The sequence below is a fragment of the Lactuca saligna genome, chromosome 3 (genome assembly GCF_052625555.1).
Source record: "Lactuca saligna cultivar CGN05327 chromosome 3, ASM5262555v1, whole genome shotgun sequence".
In the NCBI taxonomy this organism is placed as follows: domain Eukaryota; kingdom Viridiplantae; phylum Streptophyta; class Magnoliopsida; order Asterales; family Asteraceae; genus Lactuca; species Lactuca saligna.
The window spans coordinates 177,124,088-177,150,477 of NC_136419.1; the positions used below are offsets into that span (position 1 = coordinate 177,124,088).

The 26,390-nt window shown below is 32.2% G+C and overlaps 1 protein-coding gene across 1 annotated transcript; it reads right to left on the reverse strand.

Moving 5' to 3' along the window:
- LOC145037528 (calcium-dependent protein kinase 7-like) lies at positions 1 to 7,648 on the reverse strand. The gene is made up of 9 exons (XM_078986217.1): positions 7,351 to 7,648; positions 6,185 to 6,718; positions 5,191 to 5,314; positions 4,945 to 5,088; positions 4,098 to 4,250; positions 3,412 to 3,527; positions 3,128 to 3,295; positions 1,856 to 2,089; positions 1 to 584 (listed from the first exon to the last, which is right to left on the reverse strand). Exons 2-9 carry the CDS (start codon positions 6,689 to 6,691, stop codon positions 435 to 437), a joined length of 1,596 nt encoding a protein of 531 aa, XP_078842343.1. The 5' UTR covers positions 6,692 to 6,718; positions 7,351 to 7,648; the 3' UTR covers positions 1 to 434.
- Positions 7,649 to 26,390: the final 18,742 nt, after the last annotated feature.

Sequence of the window (26,390 nt, forward strand, 5' to 3'; positions counted from 1 at the left end):
TAAACAATCGTTATAACTTTATTATCTTTAAAATTATATTATCAAATGTAACAAAAACTTAAACACCAAAAATTGTTAAGCACATTAAGGTATTGTTTGTATAGGTAAAGGATTTGTAGTCTCTAGACTATACATCAGTAGAATAAGAGGTGCACCAAACATGTGCAGATATAAAAAATACATATCAACTATAATCTCAAATCAATCAAGATCTCCTATACACTTCAATGAAGTTATCGTCACGGTAGATACTCTTAACATATACTTCAATTCACCAAATCTTCACGCCTTTGGTAAATCACAAAAGGTCTTTGTATGCGGATTTGTATTTCCTCGAGTTGTTCAAATGCAAAATCTCTATTGAAGTTTTGCATTCGTGTAAAATTAGCTTCTTTTTTGTTAGATAAATGTTACCATTTTATTTATTCATTTTCTCACTCATTGGCTAATTGTAATGAGCCATCTTTTACCAATTTCAAACTAAGATTATTAAAACGTTCTCTTGAATATTGCCTTGAGGCTTTTCTCCAATCCGTGCCAGCTTTCATCATAGCAGCAAACTCATCATAACTGATGCGTCCATCCTGATGCATTAAAAAAAAATAATAATAAATAAATAAAAAAAGATTAGACAAATTTATCAAAAAAATTAAAAGCAGAAACAGATGGGGATAGATAAGTGGTTTTACATGTGTTTTGAGTGACATTCGGGGGTGTTAAGTAATAGAGTAAATTACACGAATGGTCCCTATGGTTTGGGGTAATTTTTACGTTTGGTCCCTAACTTATTTTTTTTAACTCGAAAGGTTCTTATTGTTTGTTTTTGTTGCGTGCTTGGTCCCTGTCTTACCTAAAAAAACTATTCTACCCTTGATTTTTTAATTTATTTAAATAAACACACCCCAACCCCACTTTCACCTCACCTTACCATACCTTATCTACCCCATCTTATTTAAATAAATTAAAAAATCAATGGCAAAATAATCTTTTTAGGTAAGACACGGACCAAGCACGCAACAAAAACAAACTGTAGAAATCTTCGAGTTAAAAGAATAAGTTAGGGACCAAACGTAAAAATTATCCCAAACCATAGGGACCATTCGTGTAATTTACTCTAAGTAATTAAAAAAAAACATTTGGTTAAAGATGGGGATAGGTTGGTAATTTTACACTTATCTCGATAATCAGTTTTCTTACGACTTCTTGAATGCTTCTCCAAATCATAAATAATTAGATCCGATTATTTTACTTGTAAATCATAAAGAAATAACTATAACTATACATAATAAGATCGTTAATAATTGGAAATATATACTTAATATTATCGATTTATTTCAACAAAAAAAATTTCATATACAACAAATATTAATCTTTTACTAAATGTTTTACCACTTTCTGATCTAAATTATCATCTCTCTCATAAATGTTTAATAAGTGTATTATGAAGTTCACAGTAAGCATCTTAATAGCACATAATGGTAATTAGTTTTACTTAAAAGTAGTTAATGTTGTAATATATTTATTTTTAATCATTATTATAGCTTAGTTAATTTCTTTTTTGTTGGTTATGCATCTTTTAACACATTATATATGTTTTCTTAATTATTTAACAAAAGTTAATTTAAAGATCATATGCTTATTAACAACAATTACGAATTGAGTATTAAAAAATAAATCAATGCAAACGCATTTTAAAGATCACAAGGAGATTTTATAGTATATACAAATATCTTGTGTAAAACACTTTCGACCCTTTATTCATAAGTATCTAACAAACTATGTGAGTAAATCCAAAAGGGTAAAGTAGTCATTCCACCATATAAAATTGATAAAGTGGGTGATTTAGGGAACTAACCTTATCGGTGTCAACATCATGCATTATTGCATTGATTACTCCTTCAGTGTCTTGAACATTCTCATCATCACTCAATGCATGACGCAATTCTTCAAACTCTATATAACCATTTTGATTTTGATCAAAAAATGAAAAAGCTTTGTGTAAGTGTTCATCATTTGCCATTCTTTTTAGATGAACATTCACAGCTACAAACTCTCCATAATTTAGGGCTCCATCTCCATCAACATCAACCTGTGAAATTATAAAAATATTGGAAGTGTTGTTATCAATAAATGATGTTTAAAAGATATTTGTAAAAAGTTTAGAACTTAATGGGAAAAGCCTCATTTACTACATTTCTCTATTAAGTTGCTCTTTATTCATGATCCATAAAGACAAGGGTTAATCTCATAAAAAAAAAAAAAAAAACGTTATATTTTGTGGTTTTTCCGGATTAAACCTCAACTTTATTTTTTTTCTTGAAAAATACCTTGCATTCTTTCAATTTTTTCGATCTGACCCTTTTAGTCATTTTTTTCCAAAGAAACATGTAAAATGTGAGGGTTTTTTCGGAAAAAGATAGAAGGTTGAGGCATTTTTACAGAAAAAAAAAAGGTAAAGTTTAGGGTTTTTTCGGAAAAAAAATGAAAAATACAAAGGTCTTTTTCATAATAAAAATAAAGGTTTAATCCGGAAAAAACACAAAATATAAGGTCTTTTATAAAATTAACCCTAAAGTCTTCAAACAAATTGTATGGATAAAAGATGTTTAAAAAACATTTGAGAGAATGATGACAAACAAGGGTAAATTTGTAAAAAGTTAGGACTTAATAGGGAAAACACACATTACCACATTAAAAAGTGCGATAAAGTCCCAATATTTTGGGCCAGTTTACGGTTTAATCCCACCATTTATTTTTTAAACAAAAAAATTACGATTATTTTATATTTTGCCTAAATTAACGAAACAACCCTTATTTTTTTTAACAGAAAATGACAAATTATTGTATAAAATTTGATAATCGAGACTTTTCTGTTCAAAAAATAAATGTTGGGATTAAACCGTAAACTGATCCAAAATATTGGGACTATATCGAAAATTTCCCTTAAAAAGTATGTCCCTATTAAGTCCATTAAGTAAAAAAGAGTAACAACACCTTAGTCATAATGCTAATAGGATGTGTAAGCATTTTCTTTATTTAAATTTGTTCAACAAAAAATCTTGTTGCATGACATGTGGAAAACTATATGTGTAAGAATTAATCGATAGATATATATAATAAAACTCACGGATTCCATTAATATTTGAAGATCTTCATCATTCATTAGTTGACCAAGTTTGAATAAACCATTTCTAAGTTCTTCAAGATTTATCTTCCCTTTCTTTCCAATATCCATCATATCAAATGTTTCCTTTATGTCAGCCACTTCAACAGCCGATAAATGTTCGGCTATCACCTGCATATGTATATACATCATATTACATTCAATATATTTAATAACAAAAAATATGTGAATATGAAAGTATACATGACATGGATTTTATGTAAATAAAGTAAGATCATGAATCTTACTCTCAAAGCACGTTTCTTGAGCTTGTTCATCACTGAAAACTGTTTAAGCCTTGACCTCACAACCTCTCCCAATGAGACATTTGGAGCCGATTTTGCATTGAATAACCATGGGTGTTCTAAAAACCACAATGTGAAAGCAATAACTATAAGAGAAAATGACAGAAAAACCCTTAAGTTTGCAAGTCTTTTTTTTTTTTTTCAATTTTCCCTTTTTGCAAATTTATCTGGTAAAACTGAAAATTTCTACAAAACTTAAAGGCTTTAATGAACCATAAAACCAAACTTAAGAGGTTTTATGAAACAGATTCAAAAGGGTAAAACCGAACATTTCTGCCAAATGTAAGAGCTTTCACAAACCAAGGGGGTAAAATTGTAAAAAAAAAAAAGTTGCAAAAATCCGGTTTTAATGAACTTAAAATCCGAAAAAGGGTGAAACCGACAAAAACTTGTAAACTTAAGGGTTTTTATGTCATTATCCCTAGCTATAATTAACTCCATATTTCTTTAAAAATATTTGAGAAAAAGTTTTGGAGAAAATTAGGACTTCATGTGTAAAGCCTTTCTTTTTCATCTTTTCTCTATTAAGCTATTCTTTCTGTATTAAGTCATAAAGGAAAATCCATATATAGTTTAGTGGATTAAGTCATGTCCCCATTAAGTCAATTTAGTGAAAAAGGAAAAATTACCAAGAACTTGTTGAGCTGTAAGGCGAAGCTTTGGATCAGGATTAAGCATTTTCTTGACAAGATCTTTGGCATTTTCAGAAACTTTAGGCCATGGATCTCTCTTGAAATCGATTACTGATTTAATAATTGCTTCAGCTACTCCTTGTTCAGTTTCTGAGGAGAAAATATAAGTGAATTATATGATATTAGAATCATTTACGTGTAAGCACTTTTGCATGTAATCATGTATGAAGTATTTGGTTTGCAGAATGAAGGAATTTGAATCGATTAAAGGAATTGGAATCTTTCATATATTGGTTGGCAGGAAACGGAATGGAATTGGTGAGAGGTGAGAGGGATTACTTGTAAGATTCTAAAGGGTATTTTGGGTATTTTTAGCAAGGAAGAAATGATGGGAATTGGATTCCATGTTTGAAATGTTGATATCCACTGGTCAAAGAATTTTGGTAATTCCAATATAATTCAAAGGATTGGAATGGAATTGACAATTCCATTCCAGCAAAATCCCAAGGAATTCACAATCTTCAAAAAAAAAAATTTGTAATCTTTCATATGTTGGTTGGCAGGAAAAGGAATGGAATTGGTGAGAGGTGAAAGGGATTACTTGTAAAATTCTAGCATTCAAAAGGATATTTTGGGTATTTTAAGAAAGGAAGAAATTACAGGAATTGAATACCATGTATCGACACAAAAGAGTATTTTGGTAATTTCGGTATAATTCGAAGGATGGTAATGGAATTGAATTCCATTCCATCCAAATCCCAAGGAAATCACAATCTTCAAAAACAATAATAATAATAATAACAATAAAATAAAACTTGCAAAATGCAAAAATAGAGAACCACACCTGCCCAAAAAGGTGGGACCCCACAAAGCAAAATGTACAAAATTACCCCTGCACTCCATACATCAACCTCAGGGCCATAATTTCGTTTTAGAACTTCTGGAGCCATATACCATGGACTCCCAACTATCTCTTTAAAAACCTCACCTGATTAAAAAAAAAAAAGATCTTTAGAAAAAAAATTCATAATTCATAAAGTATATATGAAATAATGAAACAATTTCCATTTTAAGCATAAATATTAAATACCTGGTTTAAAGAAGATCGATAGCCCAAAATCAATGGTTTTTATAGCAGCAGTTTCTTTCTTATTTGCAAAAAGAAAATTCTCGGGTTTAAGATCTCGATGCATCACTCCATGCATGTGACATATCTAATAAATGAATAGGAATTGAAGTCAATGGAGAGTAATAAGATTGATTGTGTTTCATAGGAATGGAATCAGTTATTCCGTTCCATAATCGGATGTTTGGTTGGTAATTCGTATGTAGGAATGCAATGAATTTTTGTATAACTTTTTTTTAAGGTATATGTAGATGCAATGTGTGGGTTTATTTCTAGTATAGAAATTATTTCATTGTTAATGATGAAATTTTTATTTGTGACATTAAAAAATGAAACATAATGAAAGGTTGTTTTAATAAGACTATTATGAAAAACATATTTTTAAGTTAAACTTTGAAAACAAATTATACTTTGATTGAAATCATGGTTTTTTTTATAAAATGATTGGTGTCATTAAGAATTATATAAATTAAAATGGGTCATGTTGTGGAAAATTTTCTAGTTTTTCATGACAATTTTCAAATGAAAATATCAATTTTGAAAACGCGTTTGGTTGATTCAGTTTTCAAAAATTTTCCAAAAAAATGAAAATTTTCTCTTTCCAAAATATATATAAATTAAAAAAGTGATTTTTACAATGTTCCAAAGTTTTCCAAATTCCTAAGATGGAAAATGAAAACTCTGAAAACCGAAAACGAAAACCCAACTCTATTTTCCGAAAACATTTTCTTAGAAAACGAAAACAGTTTTCCACAACCAAACCCACCCTAAATTTTTCTTTTTCTTGGAAAAATTTTAAAAACCAAATCAACCAAACGCGATTCCAAAATTTTCACTTTCATTTGAAATTTTTCATGGAAAATTTCACAACCAAAAACACTCTACACATTCCTTCAAGAACAAAAAAGTAGGACATTTAGACGCTATAAATTATAATAAACAAACAATTTTTATTTACCTGAACAACTTCCACAATTGTCCTCATAATAGCAGCTGCTGCTCTTTCAGTATAATGTCCTCTTGCCACAATCCTATCAAACAACTCTCCACCTTCACACAACTCCATCACTATATGCACTGCATTATCATCCTCATAACTATCTTTTAATGTCACAATATTCGAATGTTTTGGCAATTTCTTCATTATCTCAACTTCCCTTTTCACATCCTCAATATCTATCGATGTTTTAAGCTTCTTTTTTGATATCGATTTGCACGCGAATTTTTCACCCGTTTCCACATCCGTACACAAATATGTTGTTCCGAATTCACCCCTGCCTAATTCACGTCCAAGATTGTAATTTTCTGAAATGTTATGTCCTGTTGCGTCTTTTAACACTTGAAATTTGATCCCGTTTTCGGCTCGTGGTTTAATGCTATAAGATTCTGAGAACGCGTTTGGTTTTTTGTTTTTCTTCGTCTTCACGTTTTTGTTGTTATTTGAGGTGATGCAACAATTTCCCATGATTTGAATGACAAAATCTTGAATTTTCTGTAAATTGAAGTGTTGATTAGATTATAAATAAATAAGTGGGACCCAAATCATAAAAACTCTATTTTTTCATAAAAATCTTGAATTTTCTGTAAATTGAAGTTACAGAATTTCATTCAATTGCTAAATTGAGAAAAGACACCAAAGAAATCTTGATATTTTCTGTTAGATAATTCAAAATGATAAAATCTTGAAATTCTGTAACTTGAAATCGTAATTATTAATTAAACAAAAACGTAAAACCCAGTTCACGAAATAAGAACTCAGCAAGATAGTTTTTTTTTTTTTAAATAATCTTTCCATAATAAAAGAGTTGATAATATCTTCAAAGTTTTTTTTTTTTTTTCAAAGTCCAGGGACGAAATGTGTAGATTTAGTGAAAAAAATTAAAAAGAAAAAAAATCATGATCTTTAAATTCTGTAAATCGAAAATCAAAATTAAACAATAAACGTAATCAGATCACAGAAATTCTCATCTTTTCATGCTAATGGAGGACTTAATTTCAAAATTTCAAACTACAGAACCCGTATATGAAGATATTAATTAAAATCAAGAAAAACATTAGTTAAAAACAGGGTGAAAATAACAATTTAATCAAAGATAATCTTACAGAACAAAAACAGCACAATACCTCTGAGACGAATCTTCCGAATTGGGTTTTACAAAAGCTTGTTGAAATTGAAATGCGTTAATAAAAAGGGGAGAATGAGGTGAGCAAAAAGTCAAAATGTTAATAAATGGAGGGGTTGTTGGTGGGTTTGTTTTGATAGGTGTTGGATGAATACGCCATGGATTACGATTACATAAGGAGGTTGAGGGAAACAGAGTCAACAATCCCATTTGCAGAGACTTTTCTCTTTCCAATCTTACTTTCCTCCTCGTTGTCTCTTTCCAGATGCTCTGAATTTTTAGGTTTTGACTTATGAAAGTATGGGCCGTGAGACACGGGTTATTAGTTTATGATGGAAATTGGAAACGCCGGGAATTTCGAGTGTGCACGCAATTTCGTCTCCTTCCAAGCAAATTAGGAAAAGGGTTTAAATTTTGAAAATTTTTAATAGATATTATTATTTTTAACCATTTAGATATTTATTTTAGTTTTTTAGAAAAAACTATTATGTTATTTTTGTATATAATAGAATCATTTTATTTCTTGATCATGTCTAAAGTAATGTTTAGTAAGCTAGCATTTATGACTTCCGAAAAAACCAACATGTTATCTTTTTATGTGCGAAAAAACCATTGTGTTATTCTTTTGAACAATAAAAACCATTTTATTTTATGATTTGGTGCAATAAAATTCTTTTATATTATGATTTTGGCACAATAATAAATTATCTTCCATTTTATACCAAGTATTTTTCTTTTGAGAAAAATATGATTGGTAAATTTTTCATTGATTTCATAAATAATTACGTGTTATGAATAATACAAACTAACCCCAAGAGTACTCGATCTCCAACAAAGTTAATGTCAATCTTTATTTGCTTCTTGTGTTGATGTTACACGGGAATCAAGTTCAAGTATACACCATTGGAGCGTTGAATTAGGTGTCTAAGTTCATAACTATAATTGGTATGTACTTGACCCGAGAGTAGCATTATCCATTTGGGTTGCATATCACCAGAATAATTTGATAGGATGGACTTTTGAGAAGCGTTATTTATGATTTGTTAATATATTATAAGTTCTAATATACTAATATGAAATCATGTGATTTAGTTAGTATTGATCAATAATTAATTTGTAATTAATTTTGTGATCAAAATAGACTAATTAAATATAAAGGGTTGATTTGGTAAAATCATTCATTCTTATGGTGTGGGCTAATGATCCATGATTCCTTAGGTTAGGCTAAACCCATGTGACAACTCATGGATGATCCATGGAGGTTTAAACCCCATGGAGCCTAAGGAATATGGAAGGTCATACACATAAGGGTTTACATGGTGTAACCCTAGTTTAGGCATACTATATAAGAAGCCTTTTAGCATCCAAAATGAGACACTAGTGATCTAGGAGTTCATTGAGTCGATTTTGGTGCAAGAAATACTCTCTCAAAAGTCTCCTTTATCCAAAGGTGTGTTGTGATTCCATTTGAGGTGCAACACTTAGGGCACTAAGTTCTTAAAGGCCAAACTCAATAAGTTCTACAAGCTACAACCAAGAGGTAACTCTATGACTTAATTATATGTTGATTATGTCAATTGCATACTAGTTGTAGGCTTAATGCTTTGGAAACAATATTGCATGTATAATTAGAGAAAACATAGATCCAAAGCATTTAGGGTTGTCTGTGCACTATAGGATGTTGTAGTATACTAAAACTCATCAGTGGTATCAGAGCCTAGGATTGTTTTCTATTATATTTTATGCAAATGTAATTTTCAAAGTTAAAAAATCGATTTTTTTTTTTTTTTTTTTTTTTTTTTTTTTTTTGCATTCGCCGAGTCCACTGGGGGACTCGTCGAGTCCACTCAGAAAAAAGTCCAACTCGACGAGTCCAGTTCATGTACTCGCCGAGTTGGTGCTTCAGTTGGCATTTTTCGAGTTTTTTTTGGCCTGTTTTGGATTAGAATCATTACGACAAAATGTGTTAGTTCATAAAATCTTATTTTGTTGATATGGTAATGATGATTCTCATCCAAATAAAAGATAATTGTCAAAGTTCCATGATTTGTATTAGTTTATATGATTAGGATAATTTCTTGAAACTTGTTTGATATGAATTATCTTAACTTATGAGTTTAATTAGATCATAGGCAACTTGTTTGGTTCTGTTAGTCGGAATTTTTGATCTAATTGCTTTTGGTGAAATCTATAACTTGTCCTCAAGTTATGGAAAATGAAGGGTCTCATTTTTAAATGTCATCTTAAATGGTTTTAAGTCTTCCATAACTTGTCCTCAAGTTATGGAACTTGAAGAGTCTTTTACATAAATGTTTTATGAACTCCATAACCTGTCCTCAAGTTATAGAATGTCACGAGTCTTTTCGTAAAACATATATTAAACTCATATATGGATACCAAAATTTTTTAATAGTTTAAAACGTGCCCTCAAGTTTTAGAATTTGTAAATGCAAAGTCTCACTTTGAAACATTTAGTTCCAAACCCTAGAATTTTAAAAGTATAAAATTCAACCCTTATACTATTACAATATTATAGGTTTAATATATATATATATATATATATATATATATATATATATATATATATATATATATGTATGTATATATGTGTGTGTGTGTGTATGTATGTATGTATAAGAGTAAAGTCAGTCTTACCATTAGTAGGCCTCAATCACGAAGTCGGTCTACAAGGGGGTATAAGGTTACTGCTTATAAAATGGCAATTTGATGGGTGTCCACTCTCACCCACCGCCTCCTTGACTGGTGGAGGGTCGTTAGTCGAACGGGTTTGACATGACATTTAAATTCCCATTTAAAGTATAATGAAATACTAAGTAACTAAACACTTATAAATTCCCAATCTTAGTTACTTAGGAAAATGTGAATTTGGTTCTAACATGTGAAATTGCACTTTACACCTTGTTAAGTCGTTAGTGGAGCATGTGTGGTTAACCGGCACATTAATCTTGGATTGACAGTGTGTGGCAAAGGGTAACTTGATGTTAATCATAGACCAATAGAGCGTGTATGGTTAACCGACACATTGATTAGGTGGTTGTAACATTGAGTGTACCAAGCTAATTTGTATGGTTATTCACACCTTGTTTGTGATCCTCGGCATCCTAGTCACAAACTTGAAAGGCACAATCAAGATTTAAACATGCCATTGAAAAGTTCAATGAATCTCAAAAGATCTAGGAATTTCAATCCATTTAAAACCTAATGATGAATTTCGTTTTTCATGGTAGAATTTGGTAAATCGTTATTTACCTACCTTCAAATATTTTGCATTCAGATTACGACATCCCTCTTCCGAATTGTAAAATATTGTGTTGGGTCCTTGTCACACTCCAAATCAGGTATGACCTTGTAGCCCTTGAAGTATTTCAAATATAACATATGAGACCCTTAAGTATGTTGGGCGTACTTATGAGTACGCTTAGCGTACTTGGCAAGGAGGATCGCAGAGGGGCAGCAAGTACACTAAGCGTACTTGCCGGATGTTCAAACCCTAAAATCCGGACTTGAGACCTATATAAAGACCCTTAACTCTTTTGAGCCTCACCCTTTAAGCCTCTCTCCACTAAAACACTCCTTTAAGCCTTTCTAAACCCTTCGAAGTCCCAGGGTACCCCCTTACCACATGAAGCAAGCCCCGAAGTCCCGATTTCCTCAATTTTAAGCTGAAACTCTGCCCGAGTGAAGCCGACTTTTCATCAAAAACTCTCAGTTACATTAAGAAAAGTCATTTCTAAGAAACGAAACGCTACCCGAATCACCACCTATCAAGTGAGTTCATACCCCCGTATTTTCATAGTTTTTACGGTTTTAAAGGGGGGGGGGGGGGGGAATACAAGTGAAACATAATAAAATTGTGTTAATATCATAAAAGTTTTCAAATGTTTTTAATACTGTTAAATTGTTATAATTGATAAAATTACATATTTATATATGTGTAAATTATATAATTTGGATTCAGAAGATTCAGAATATGTAATTTGACCTCATTTCCTGTTCCTTGTTTAGTTGTGGGCTTGGGTTAAATTTATTTAATCGAATGTATAATTAATCACTATTATATAAATATAAAATGGTTTACAAACTATTTGATAATACATAGGTACAACAGAGAATTTCATGGAATAACAATATTACATATTCTTACAATAAAACAAATAGCTAAACTATAATAGGTATAGTTTAGAGGACTCACATTGGTTTCAGGTTTCAAGTTTCAAAATACATAACAGGAAAACTAACATAGTACATAAGAGAATACAAATAGAATACATGATGGAAAACAAGCAGAGAACATTATCAGAAAACAAACTGAATACTTTACTAAGAAACAAACATATAAAACTATATTTTATATAGTTTATGAAACTTATTTTCAGTATTGTTATTACAAGGTAACTTTTTATTCTACATGTAATCATCGATATAGCACTTGTGAGACACACTTCAAGTACTTATTTAAGTATAAAACAAAATTCCTGAAAATTATAACTAGAGTCTCCTTGTGTGAGAGCATGACATTTGTGTATAGATCTATACGGGACTGATAATCCCGCACTTAAGCTGCTTGCAACAGCTAGGCCGGCAGGCCTGGGGTGACAATTGTCATACCATATTTCGACGCCCGGAGAACGTCGTGTTTTAGGCGATCCTAGGTCATCAAGCATGGTTATGATAACTCACAATTTGGTATTGAAAAAAATGATTTTTGTATGAATAAGTGACGCTTCACATAGTTTTATTAAATTATAAAACTACAATACAATATCTTACAAGTATAAACATGTTATACTATTTCAGTTTAGAGAAAACATATTTTTCATGACTTTATAAGAACTAAACTACATTTTACAAGTTGTTGCTACAAAAATCATTATACATCTTGCTTACAGTATAACATAGCAGAAAATATAGGATTTTCTGATAAAAACATGTTCACTTTGTCAATACACAAGAAAACATATTTCTAGTAGCATACTTATGAACTCACCAACTTAATTGTTGACACATTTTCAAAAACTAATTGTATTCTTAGGGAAACAGTGATACAGGTATAGCCACAACTTTTTGAGAAGACAGAGATCTATAAACTCATGTCTTTTAAACTTGTACTTTTGAGTTCATATACATTATGTTTTGAACACAGTTGTAAAACTTATAACTTTGTAAATACAATGGTTGTTGTTGTACTTTGATTACTATTGTGCATTGTTGTGATATTACATGAAGTCCTCCAGCTTCAAATGTTTCTGCCATTCCGGTTGGGGGTGTGTGATGTGCACAAAAGTACCCATTAATTTTAATATTTATAACCTAACAAACTTAGACTAACTATGCACTTATAGGCAGTGTACCTAGTCAGACTACAGTATAGCTTAGGTAAGTCGGGTGTCGATCACAGGGAACGGTGGATTAATTTAATATATTTGATTATAGGTTACAGGTCACACGAAAAGAATAAAAGAAATAGTTTAATAAATCTCAACTAATAATTAATTAACAATTCTCGATAAACTAACAGGAAAACAAATCTCTTTAGGTACTTTGGTTTAGACAAAATCCACCTTAAAAACATAGACAATTGCATACACAAATTCATTTAGTCATGTTCACCGATTCCTAAAATGATTAGATTCGCGTTCACTATAACTAATCCTTTAGCAAACAAGTCAATTCAAACAGTGATCAATTGGTTAAACTAACATGCTTCCTAGTGTTCAGTTCGTATCAAGCAAGACTTGCAAATATAGTTAATCAAATTAGGCATTCAATTAACCTCTTGTTGATGGTCATCAAACAAGGCTCACACATTAACTTACTTATTCCCAAGTTAATCCTAGTTTCACATTCGTTATTCCTAGACTTATAATCTCGATGGTCACCAAAATCATAAGAGACAAGCAATCAAGCATATGTTCATACAACTCAATTCACTTAACAATTAACAGCAAATAATTATCATTAATACGTAAGGATCTTTTAACAAGCTTGGCAAGATAAATTAAACACAAACAAACTATTCAATATAGCAAGTAGTCTAATAATCAAAGCTTCATTCAATCATAAACACAAAGTAAAAGGTTTTTACACCCAAGTCAGAAACTAAATACAGAATAGTAACACAATGGAATGCTAAACATGGTCACGTTAACAGCCCATGTGATTACCGACACGTATCTGCTCTCCAACCCTTCCGATCTCCGCTCCCGTTAGCTTAACGGCCTTCCGGCCACCTCCTAGACCCTCAAAACGGCAACTATGAAGTTTTCTTGTTGCACAAGTCGAAGTGGAAAATCATTGATTATTCAAATTGGTGGAATGATATGGGGTATTTATAGTTGATGGAGATGGAATTTATATGGAATATTAGAGTTGGATTGGAATAAGGAAACTAATGGTGGCTTAGGGATTAAGCAAATAAAAATAAGATAAGTGGAGCTTGGGGAATAAGTAACTTGGAGGGAATTTCCGTCCAGCTTTTATGATTCATCTTCAAGGCCGATTTTGGATAAGATAAGTGTCGAATTAGCCAAAAGTCCCTCTCACAAAAGTCCCTCATCAATTGGACTTATGAGTCATCAGATATACCCGAAACACTGAAGAGGGGTCAATCTGCCAGCAATATCCTTTTTGCATCTTTTCAGCTCCATTCTCTTTCTTTTGCATTCCATCTCCCATTATAACTGTAATTAAATATTTCAAAGCATATTAAGTTTATTTTAGTTCTAAATAATAATAATAAATGCTAAAATATTAAGATATGTTATACATAAATATATATAAAAATACACATATCAGTGTGACATTTTGAGATTCATTGAATCTAATCAATGGCATGTTTAATCTCTGTTTATGATCTTACTTTTGTGACTGAGATGTCGAGGATCACAAACAAGATGTAAATAACCATGAAAATTAGCTTGGCACGCTTGATGTCATTTATCATCTTGTTTTAATGTGTTGGTTAAGCACACACACTCCATTAATCAACGATAATTTTCAAGACACCCACGACCACTCTTTATTAGTACCCCATTAGTGTACCGGTTAACCACACATGCTCCACTAACGACTTATAAAGTGTAATGTGGAATTTCATAGACTAGCATACAAATTCAAATTTTCCTAAAGTAACTAAGAGTGAGATTTTAAAAAATAGTTTAGTTACTTTTCAATCGCATTATACTTAGTACTGAGAATTAACTGTTCTATCAAACCCGTTCGTCTAATGACCTTCCACTAATCAATGAAGCGGTGGATGAGAGTGGACACCCATTCAACTACCATTTTATAAGCAGTTTCCTTATACACCCCTTATAGACTAGCTTTGTGGATGAGGCGTACTAGCGGTTTGACTGACTATTGTTATACGTATAATATATATTAAACTTTTAATTTTATATATATATATATATATATATATATATATATATATATATATATATATATATATATATAGTATAAGGTTTATTTTAAAACATTTTTTTAAAATCCCAAGGGTTTAGTTTTAATAAATTAAACTTTTAATTTAATTAAATTTAAACCAGGATTTATTAATTGTTTTTTTAATTAATTAATTAATTAAATTATTAATAAGATCCAGATGTATTTTAAACTTTTCAAAATACCAAATATTAATTAACATTAATTATAAAGTTCAATTAATATCTAGATTTATTATTTATACACTTAAAAGATGAATCATATTAATCAACAAAACAATTAATCAAATCAAATATTTATCTCCTAACTTCTAGGCTTTTAATTGATCATCATAGATACAACAAAATCATATTTAGATGACAAGTATAACAAGTAATTATCATATAAAAGTTGATTAGGCAGATAAGGCATAAAATTTTGGATCTGCACCGAGCTCACGTCGTGAGTAGCGACAAATAGAAAAACATGTTTCTTTTTCAATTCACCAATGTGCAAATACATGAAAGAAAGCCCTAGGCTCTGATACAACTGATAGTTTATTAGGGTTACAACCACAATGCTCTAAGAGTGAAAACATTTAAACAATTCAAAATTATTAGGGCACATGCAACCTAATATGATATATGTCCTTCACATATTGGCAACATATTATGAATTGTTATCCTACAAAACTTTCATATAAAAACTAATTCATAAGAGTAAGAAACTTACCTTGAAGATTTTTATTGCAAACAATCTTGAATTCCTTCTTGAAAAACTTTTAGAAGCAAGCACCACATATGTCATGTCTCTAATGGTTCACACCCAAACTCTAGCAACCAAGGAGCTAAGAAAGAGAGAGAGAGAGAGAGAGAGAGAGAGAGAGAGAGAGAAAGAAAGAGAGAGAGAGAGAGAGAGAGAGAGCAGAAGATTAGAAATTATGTACCTAATCCTCTAAAGGAATGTGATAGCCGAATTATAATGCTAAGGGTAATTTTATAGCTAAGGTATCTTGGTGCCAAAGCTAGGCTTTAAGGAGGAAACCCGAATCCCTTTTCTTGATGACCAAGCAGCCCATTCCCCTCTTTCAAGGGGCGTGGATGAAATTCTTTAGGCTTGCCCAAGTGATTTTCGTCCACCTCATCCAATGAGGTCCATGGGCTCATTTCCTCAACTTTCAATAAATAACTAAACATACCATGCACTTTTAATTAATCCACTTAATTCCAATTAATTTTTGATTAATTATTAATTAATAATACTATTTCCAGTTAATATATTATTCTCATAATATATTAACAAATTATTAATTTTGATTTCCAATCAATTTATTAACCATATAATAAATTAATCAATTAGTTACTCTCTCTAAAAGCTATCATATTCAATTGCTAGGTTTGAGGGCAACCCAAAAGGGTCGTGCTGCTATCAATTCTAGTTTATAACAATTATAGTTATGGGCTTAGACACACAATCCAACAATATGTTCATCCAAAATCCCAAGATGATAAGATTAATTTGTTTACTGTTAATGGATGCCCAACTTATATTTCTTGTCTGGTGTATATCATTCACCAACATGCTTGTTCGTTTCTTGATTTTATCATTAATCTTAGTTGTTGAATTGAGTATAAAAAATGATTTTTGGAAACATAGTAATTGTTCGATTGATTCTTCTTTCATGTTGTTCGATTGTCACACATCGTAATATTGACTCGATCATGAATTTCTTTCCTTCGTTCTTTGATCGAAATCATCTATTACAATGTTAGAGAATCTAAAATCAATCTGATTTTATTTCTTCAAGTCATCTTACTTTGTTGAATGATGTTGGTCGCTCGATTGATTCGCTAACATTAGTTCATGTTGTAGATATTGGTTTGAATTTGATTATGTATGCATCATGAATTGATCTTTAAAACCAAGTTTATTCTGGCTTCTTGTTCTTCACAAGAATCGATATCAATTCCCTTGAATTATGATGAACTCAAATCGTAATAGCCCGATGTGTAAATGAACTGATTTGGTGGATTGAATGAACTCGTTGTGAAAACACGAATTTGTGGCATTTTAGTTGAAGAAGATGATGATACAATATAAACTTCTTAATGCTCAATAACATATGAATAACACTTAAAATTTTGGTTGAAATTGCCAATTTTGATATGAAAAGGTTTATTTGGGTATTAAACACTTTCAACTTTTTTTTTTTTTTTAAAAACTCTTAATCCAAAAGCTAATTCAAATAGCTTTTGGTTTTTATGCAATTTTACACATTTAAAAACCAAGAGCTACTTTTATCGAACCTTTATGCACAAATAAAACATACAACTATAATTACTAGCTAGTTTGTATAAACGCGCCCATATCCATAGGCCTTAGGCAAATTTTGTTTACATTATTTATATTGTCTAAGACTACAAGTGTGTTTGCCAAAACTAGTTAGCAATTATAGCTTTTATTTATTCATAATGATTCGGTCCAATGATAGAAATCTTATATGGTTAAGGACATTGTACACCATATAACTTCTAGTTTTTGATTTAAATGGTTCCCAAACTTATTTTTTGGCTTTATGGGGGCATAAAATGACTTTCGTCAGGTTTAAATAGTCATTTTTGAAATTATGAAGGAGTAACCCAGTTACCCATTTCCATATAAACATTTATCTTGACCCCACTGTCCCTTGGCACACTTCTCCTTCAGAGGCTACGTAGACGTTATGTAACTAAGATCAGGTATCCAAGAAAGAAGAGCCATGTTTGGCTAAGGACATTTGATATTGTGGAGAAGGTGGTGCGTTCTTATGATTTCGTGATACGGGGGTTCCGTGGCGATAAGGAAAAGACAAAATTTCATACTTTTACTAAATTATCACTACCGACGGTCGCCGTCGGTGGGAAGAAGGTTGTGATTAAAAGCCCTAGCAGTGGAGCAATATCATTGAGTCAGCTAACTACATCATTTCGATCAGCGCCACTCCACTTCCACCTTCGGCTAATGATCTTAGCCTGTCGCACTAACCTATATATTTCCCAGTGGCTTATTCATTGTTCCTTTATCATTCATAAGTTGTCTAATGTAACTATTTTAACAATCTCTGGTCGTCAACCACCCGCCCCTTAGTTTGCCCCTTTTTTCAATCACAGAGCAGATTAAACTTAGAAAATCAGATAAAATTGAAAATGTATTAGTATCAAATAAGTATGGTTATGTTTCAATGCATTGATAATGTTAGATCTTCTCTTCCATTTGTATAAACATCAAGAGAACAACATATCTACATTATTGTGTTTTTCGATTCCCATATTGGTGCAATCGAAATCTTTCTGAATTGATCTTTTAATTTAAGATGATGGCGGCAGCAATGGTAACATACTAACATCGACTACTTGTACCATTCACATTGCTTGTTGTATTGTTACCTAGGCAACCACCTTAGACAATTTGGCCACTTCATTATTGACAAGGAAGCCACATTAACTTCAAATGCTCATGTAGCTTATATGAAACATGTTATATTAGGTATGAACGACCAAAAAAATAGGTCAACATCTTCTTTATGCCCCTATAAAACCATAAATAATTTCATAGACCTTTTAAACCAAAATTGAAAATTTTAATGAGCTATAATGTCATTAATCCAAAATTTATATCATTTTAATGGGTCAACATAGGTCCATTTATGATTTTTTTATGAAAATTGTCACTCAAAGCTTGTATTTGTATGCTAAATACCATTTCAAAATAATAATAAAAAGTTTTAGTTTTTTCATGTTTCTTACTCACATATACACACGTGACCGTCAAAATTTAAAGCGATCAACGGTCAAAGGAATGAATATATACTTGTACATTGGACGCATATACACCAGATTATACGATATAACTCACCTCTTTACCAAAAAAACTCATATTCTTTTTTTCGTTTAAAATTTTTTTAGGCCACGTTTTTTTATCGAAAAAAAAAACAAATATACCGTTGTTCATGATTTTTCGTCATCTTTCCACAGAGATCCATGTTGATCTATAAAAAAGCAAACTTAAAAAAAAAAAAAAAAAAAAAAAAAAACTCATTGTGTTTTATTGTTTTTTCAATATTTAAGTTTATTTTTATTAAAAAAACTAATTATACCAAAAAATTCAATTTTTTGTCCTCTATCAATTAACATCAACATCGATTAAAAAACATCGATCAGTTCATATTCACACTGTGAATCTAAACTGTAAAATTTTCAATTTTAACATTCACAATGTGAATCTAGACATGTAAATATGGGCACATGAGCATAATCAATAGTCATATGGACTGCGGATGTGCACAATCAACAACCATATAGACGGTTGATGAGCTGATTATGAGTTCGCTATATATATATATATATATATATATATATATATATATATATATATATATATATATATATATATATATATATATATGGAAATCTGATAAAAAGTCCCAATATTTTAGGTCAGTTTACGATTTAGTCCCAAATTAAATTTTGTTTACAAAAAATGACATATTACCGGCTAAAACTTCGAAATAACCCTTCGTGGCCGGTTTCACAGATTTAGCCGGTATCTCGTCTTTTTTCGTTAATTAATCCAAATTTTGGGGCTTTTTCATTAATTAATCAAAATTTTAGGGCTTTTTCATGATTTATTACCAATAAACCAAAATATTTGGACTTTTCTGAAGATTACCTTTAAACGAATATATATTATATGATCTAATTTAATATGTATTATTCCATGTCTTCTTTCTTATGCTCTTCTAGGCTCACCGTGTGTTTTTTATCGGTGTTGTCAAACCCAACAACAAAAATCTCACTCACAAGCTTCGTTAACTCCATCGATTTTCCAAAATTATCCATTCACAACTCTATGATCATCTTTCAATCTCCAAATAAATAATGGAGAAAATCCTTGTTGATTACGTGGATGTCCCTATTACCTAACCATGACTTAAACTGTGGTTCCAACACTTGGATGTTCCTATTACCTAACCATGACTTGAATCCTATTTCGAACCCATACACTATTCGTATTGTCCATAGTGTTGTTCACAACAAAATATGAATCCCACATGGTTTAACCACTGATACCTTGGCTCAAGTCTTACATGACCCTTGTTTCCTTACAATAGGGCTTGAAAACCATGAAGAATGAACCATTAAGCTTAAAAAACTCAACATAGGTAAAAAAAATCAACTCGATATTATGTACTGAAAACCATGAAGAATGTTAACTCTAATTGTAAAAAAAAATGTCAACAAGCTATCCATCATAAACTATTAAAATATTAATTTGGTATACATACGAGCTACGGTTCCAACACTCGGATGTTCTCATAACCTGACCATGACTCGAACCTTATTTCGAACCCATACACTAATGGCATTGTCCATAGTTTTGTTAACAACAAAATAAAAATCCCACATGGTTTAACCACTGATACCTTGGCTCAAGTCTTACTTAACCCTTGTTTTCCTTACAATAGGTGTAACATCTCGACACCCAAGTATAATATTTAATTAATTTATATTCTTGTAGTCTTATCAACTTGACGAGTTGGAGGCCCCAACTCGCTGAGTAGAGAGTGTTAATGGTCGTGTAATTTCTAGAGTCTACTTGATGAGTTGGAGGACCCCAACTCGACGAGTAGGATCTGAGTGTGAAAACCCTAATTTTCAGGGTTTGTGTCCTATTTAAAGGACCTTAAGCCTTCATTTCTACCTCCCTTATCATCTTAACACTCTAAGAGAAACCCTAATTGAGCTATATGCTTGTAGGAGAGAAAAAGGGGCTAATATTGCATATTGTAGTGCATTTTTTGGAAGAAGATTGAGGCAAAAAAGGCTTGGGACGAGAGGGAGCTCTTGGATCCATCAACAAGATTGTGTTCCGATCTTTATCAAAAACTCCATCATTTACTGGTTTTTGTCTTGCCAAAAACTAATGCATTCTAGAAGCCCCAAATAGACTAAACTTTAATAATGACAATTGTTGTGATGTTACGTTTAAGTCATAATGACAATTGGTGTGATATTACAATAATTGTCATTATTACATTTGAGTCTATTTGGGGCTTCCAAAATGTTTTACTTTTTGACAAAAAAAAAAAAAACCAATAAATGATGAACCATGTGTGATTCATCTTATGTAGGGGATTCTATAGTGTTGTAAGGAAACAAGGGTCAAGTAAGACTTGAGCCAATGTATCAGTGGTTGAACATGTGAGATTCGTCTTCTATTGTTAACAACACTATAGACAACGCCATTAGTATATGGGTTCAAGTCATGGTTAGGTAATAGGAACATCCAAGTGTTGGAACCAAGGTTTAAGTCATGGTTAGGTAATAGGTGTTGGATTAGTGTCTAAGTCCATAACTATTTTGGTATGTACTTGACCCGATGGTGCATGGTCCTTTTGGGTTGCCTTCACCAAAGCAACTTGATAGGATGAATTATGGAGAGAAAGGATTAAATATGATTTATTAATATATTATGGGAATAATATATTAAAGGAGAAATCATATTGTTTAATTAATATTAGTCAAGAATTAATAAGAATTAAGTTTGTGACTAAAAGAGATTAATTAAACTTAAGGGACTGGAATTGTAATTATAAGATAATTGCAATTGGGCTATGGATTACCTTATATTATAAGGTTGGACGAATTCTATGGGGAAACCCATAAGAAATTGTCCAAGGCCTTTAAGGAAAGGAGTCCATGGGTTGCTTAGGGCTTAAGCATCCAAATTAGGGTTTCCTTGTTAGATAACCCTAATAGCCTCACTATTTAAAGAGCCCTGATGCCTCAAAAACGTGGACAAGCTTCCTTCTAGGGTTTTGGATGGTTTTGGGCAGCTTCCTTCTCTTCTCCTCTTCATCCTCTTGCTCTTGGTGTTTGTGAATCATTAGAGGAGTGACATTTGTGACTCTAAGCTTTCTAAAGTCATTACAAGAAGGAATTGTGATTGTTATTGCTACATAACAATCAAAGTAATATATTAAACCCATTATTATGTTAATATTGATTATCATATGCTAGATCTAGGGTTTATAGTCTTGGATAAATTGCATGTACAATAGAGAAACCTAGATCCAAGCATTAGGGTTTGTATGAGCACATAGGATGTTCTTATGACCAAAACCCATCAGTGGTATCAGAGCCTAGATTGGTTTCTATTGTATTGATGCTTTATGTTGCTGAAAATCGTTTTTTGGCCTTTTGTTCGACCTGACTCGGCGAGTCACTACCTGGACTCGGCGAGTCAGCCCTACTCGGCGAGTTCCAGAGTGTGACTCTGTGAGTCAGAGCGTCAGACAGAGGGATTTTCAGATTTTGTTGCTGTTTTGCTTAAGGATAATTACCATATTCGTCTTAAACCTATAAAATACGAATTTTATTGTTTCTTAATGAATATCCTTTCCAAAATGCAAGATAATTACCAATTGATTAGATAATAACTTCCTTATATGATTAAAGTTGATTATTTGTATTAATTGGGTAACTTATTTTGCAAGAAATTGAAATTAGGTCAAATAAAGATAATGATAAAATTAATTGTTTAATTTATATTATTATTTGATCCTTGTGTTATGAAAAGTTTCAATTTTCCCCTCTAGGTTTTATAGTTTAAATTTGAACTCAAAAGTTTAGTTTTGAAATTTAAATAGTTGAAACCCTAATGTTTTGAAAAAAGGTTTCAAAACTTGCCCTCAAGTTTTGGAATTTAAATTTTGATTAAAAGTTTAATTTTGATGTATATTTAAATTCTAATCCATATGTTTTGAAATGTTTCAAAACTTGTCCTCAAGTTTTTGGAATTTAAAAGTTGATTAAAAGTTTAATTTAGAAATTGTGACATTCCCAATTTTACGGCCGGAAAAGACCGATTTGTTTATGCTTTGTTTTATAAATCAGAGTGATCGTTTAAAGAAAACGGTTGCGGAATTTGTTCCCAAAATAAAATATGATAACCATTCATCAAAACATTTATCGAAAAGAATGTATTTTCATTATATAATAAAACCTCGGGATGTCATGTTCGTTACAGACCAAAAGCATAAACAATATAAAATAGATCTTACAATAGTTAATTATAACTACTGATTTATAATCCCAAAATCTCTCGTCAAGTCCACCAACTTATACCCTTGTGCCATTACCTGTAATGAAAAGAAAACTGAGAGGGTCGGGCTTGGGATCCTGGTGAGCATATAGGGTTTTCAACCCACAATAATATAATTATTATATTCAACCATCAAACAATCAACTCAATTACCCATCCCTGTTATCTTCCTTAGGATTTTACCCTGGGAATTCAACTACCCATCATTCTTTCATTCCTAAGGATTGACCTAAGGAATTAACACAAACTTCCATTGCTACATAAGGCGCATCTGCCAACATTATCCTTTAAGCGCCTCTGCCAGGATTACGACATTCACTATTAGGCACATCTGCCAATATTATCCTTAAGCGCATCTGCTAGTAGTATGACATTCTCTATTTGGTGCATCTACCAATATTATTCCTAAGCGCATCTGCTAGCATTATGGCATGCTCTTTTAGGTTCATCTACCAATACTATACTTAAGTGCATCTACTAGTATTACGTCATTCTCTCTTTGGTGCATCTACCAATACTATGCTTGAGCGCATCTGCTAGCATTATGACATTCTCTAATTGGTGCATCTGCCAACATCATTCTTAATCATCTTTCATACCTCATCACTTTATCACATACCAACTATCTCATCTACCCATGTTCTACCCAACATATTTGTAGATATAAATACATATACAGTTTAACCCATTTAAAAACTATATAAAACATCCACTCCACACTCATCTCAAATAAACAACAATATATATATATATATATATATATATATATATATATATGTATGTATATATATATATATATAACCATAGCACGTGTTTTATAACAAATACTTCATATTTATGTGTTAAAAGAAAGTAACAACACACTCACACATATAAACGACAATATACCAAATACACTCAAACCATACTTGTATTATTATTATGTTTATGAAAGGTATTATACACTCACTTGATCAGAAGATGATCGGACAGCACTACGACTTGCAGAAGTAGTAATCCTCAGCAGATCTGGAAGATCTCTTCAAAAATCAAACTTCTCGCGGGCGGAGCTTCGGCTCGGGAACCGCACTTCTTGGGATCTTCGGGATCTCGGGACTTGCCTCGGGGCTAGAGTATGATACCGGGGCTTCAGGGTATTTTTGGCATGCAAAACGATGCAAAACGGGAGAGAGAAGAGAGGAAATTGGCATTTGGTTCGGCTGCCCTCGCATCCTATTTATAGGAGGCTGGAGCCTCGGAGTACGCAGGGCGTACTGGTCCGAGAAACGTCACTGCTTACGTATCCGAAGCCACTTGCTGCGATGTCGACACCTTCGGAGTACGCGGGGCGTACCTCGGATCAGACCGGTGACTCCTTCGGATAATGCTTCCGAATTAAAGATTAAAAATAAATACAAAATAATTAATAAACTTCGGAAATTCATATTTTCTTCATACGAACTCCATTTTCGACATTCTTTATATCCCCGGAAAGGTGAGACTGCGCTCTACAACTTTCGTTTAGACTCCGTCAACTAATTTTGAATTTATTTTTATTATTTATTTTTAATAGGCCGCGACAGTAAAACTTCGTTATAAATTCATAACTTTTTCGTTTGATGTCCGTTCTCGCCTAACTTTTTATCGCTTCGATACCGACAACGAGATCTTCGATTCTCGTTTAGATTGCTAAGGCTAAATATCGCTCTAACATAAATTCGCTTTTTACGTCGCACTGTGTCGTGCCGGTTCTGTCGCGAAACTTCGACAGGTCATAACTTCTTCGTTATAACTCGGATTTCGGCGTTCTTTATATGTACGGAAACCTTGTAACATATACTACAACTTGGTTAAGATTAATCCTTCTAGATAATATTCCATCAAAAAGTCATTTTTTTTTACGCCTAACGTCTCTAAATTGACTAGCCCTGAACTACGGCCGTTACAATTATCTCCCCCTTAGGATGATTACGTCCCGGAATCATCAATGAAATAGGACTTGCATAATGATTCCACACGTTATATCTTCATCCTAGGCAATAACTGTAAATTCTATGTTTCCTCGAAAGAGTATTTAACTCTACGGATTTCTTGATCGTAGAAGATGCCCAAATCTTGAATCTGCTTATCGTACTATGTTGTACTTTCAATCGTAACCCTCGAGTTACCAAATAAGTCGTTATTATGGACTCCTTCTTCTTCTCAGGATAATTACTTTCATTTATCTATTGTAACAAACCGATGGGTCGTGCTCTACTGACCTCTCATCGCATGATGCAACGCTTAGACTCGGTCTTTAATAAAGTTAAATTCCATAATGGAATATACCTTCCTTCATATTATAATGTGATATAATCACATTTCAGCATGTAGCATTTCTACCTGCAAACTTCTTTTAACAATGAGAGTGACACTATCAATCTCATTAACTTCAACCTTCTGACTTAAGTCAGATGTTACACCTAACTTGGTCCTCTAGACCACGTAACATACTCCTTGTAGTCGAACTCAAATTTAAACATGACCACTAGGGTTGGAACACGGACCATATTACTAGTCATTACCAAAACAATGGTAATGACATACCAGAATAAAATGGAATCAGTCACTAGCTTCTTGGTAACCTTGTGACTTTCCCTGATCCAAGTGCGAGTCATGTGCTTCCGGTAATATATGCATCTACTAACTTTCACACCTACTCATACTCGTCCCAAGTATTGTCCCGCAGTCGACCAAGTCACCATACATGAAAATCAGACAATCATTCAACACATCAATTATCAAAACTAGGGTTTATATTAGTTCCTTGAAATGATTACACAAAAGTTCAAGTTCACCCTATACTATGCCTCTAATAGGCTATATACATGATACTTTTCATATCGCTACTTTATAACTTGATCTTTAGATATAAGATCCTTATTCCTGATTCCTTGCATTGCCATCTGCTTCATCAAGGATCATTTGAAATGCTCTTGCCTTTAGCTTTGGCGGCGCCTCTAGCCTTGCTGCTTGATTTTTCCTTGGACAATCTTGCTTGAAGTGCCCCTCTTCATTACATTCGTAACACACCTTTTTGTTGAAAATACATTTATCGGCGTAGTGCCCATGCTTTCCACACTTGAAACATGTCACCTCCACGCCACATTTTCCTGAGTGCTTCTTCTTGCACTTATCGCACCACCTTGCCTCATCCCTTCCTCCTCCTACAGACTTCGAGAATTTTCTTTTCTCATTAGAACCTGAAGTTCCTTCTAACTTTCTCTTCTCGCCAACTTCAACCTTACTGTCAGTCCTCCCCTAGATCATATTCTCAACAGACTTGGCAGCCCAAATAGCTGCCTCTAGAGTAGGTGCCTGACGCACTGGCACCGCATACTCCCAAGGGAGTCCCTTTGCGTACCAGTCGACTTTTGTCAGTTCGTCTGGGACGATGCGCAAAGCAAACTCCATCTTGTCTGTGAAGGCATTAGTGTATTC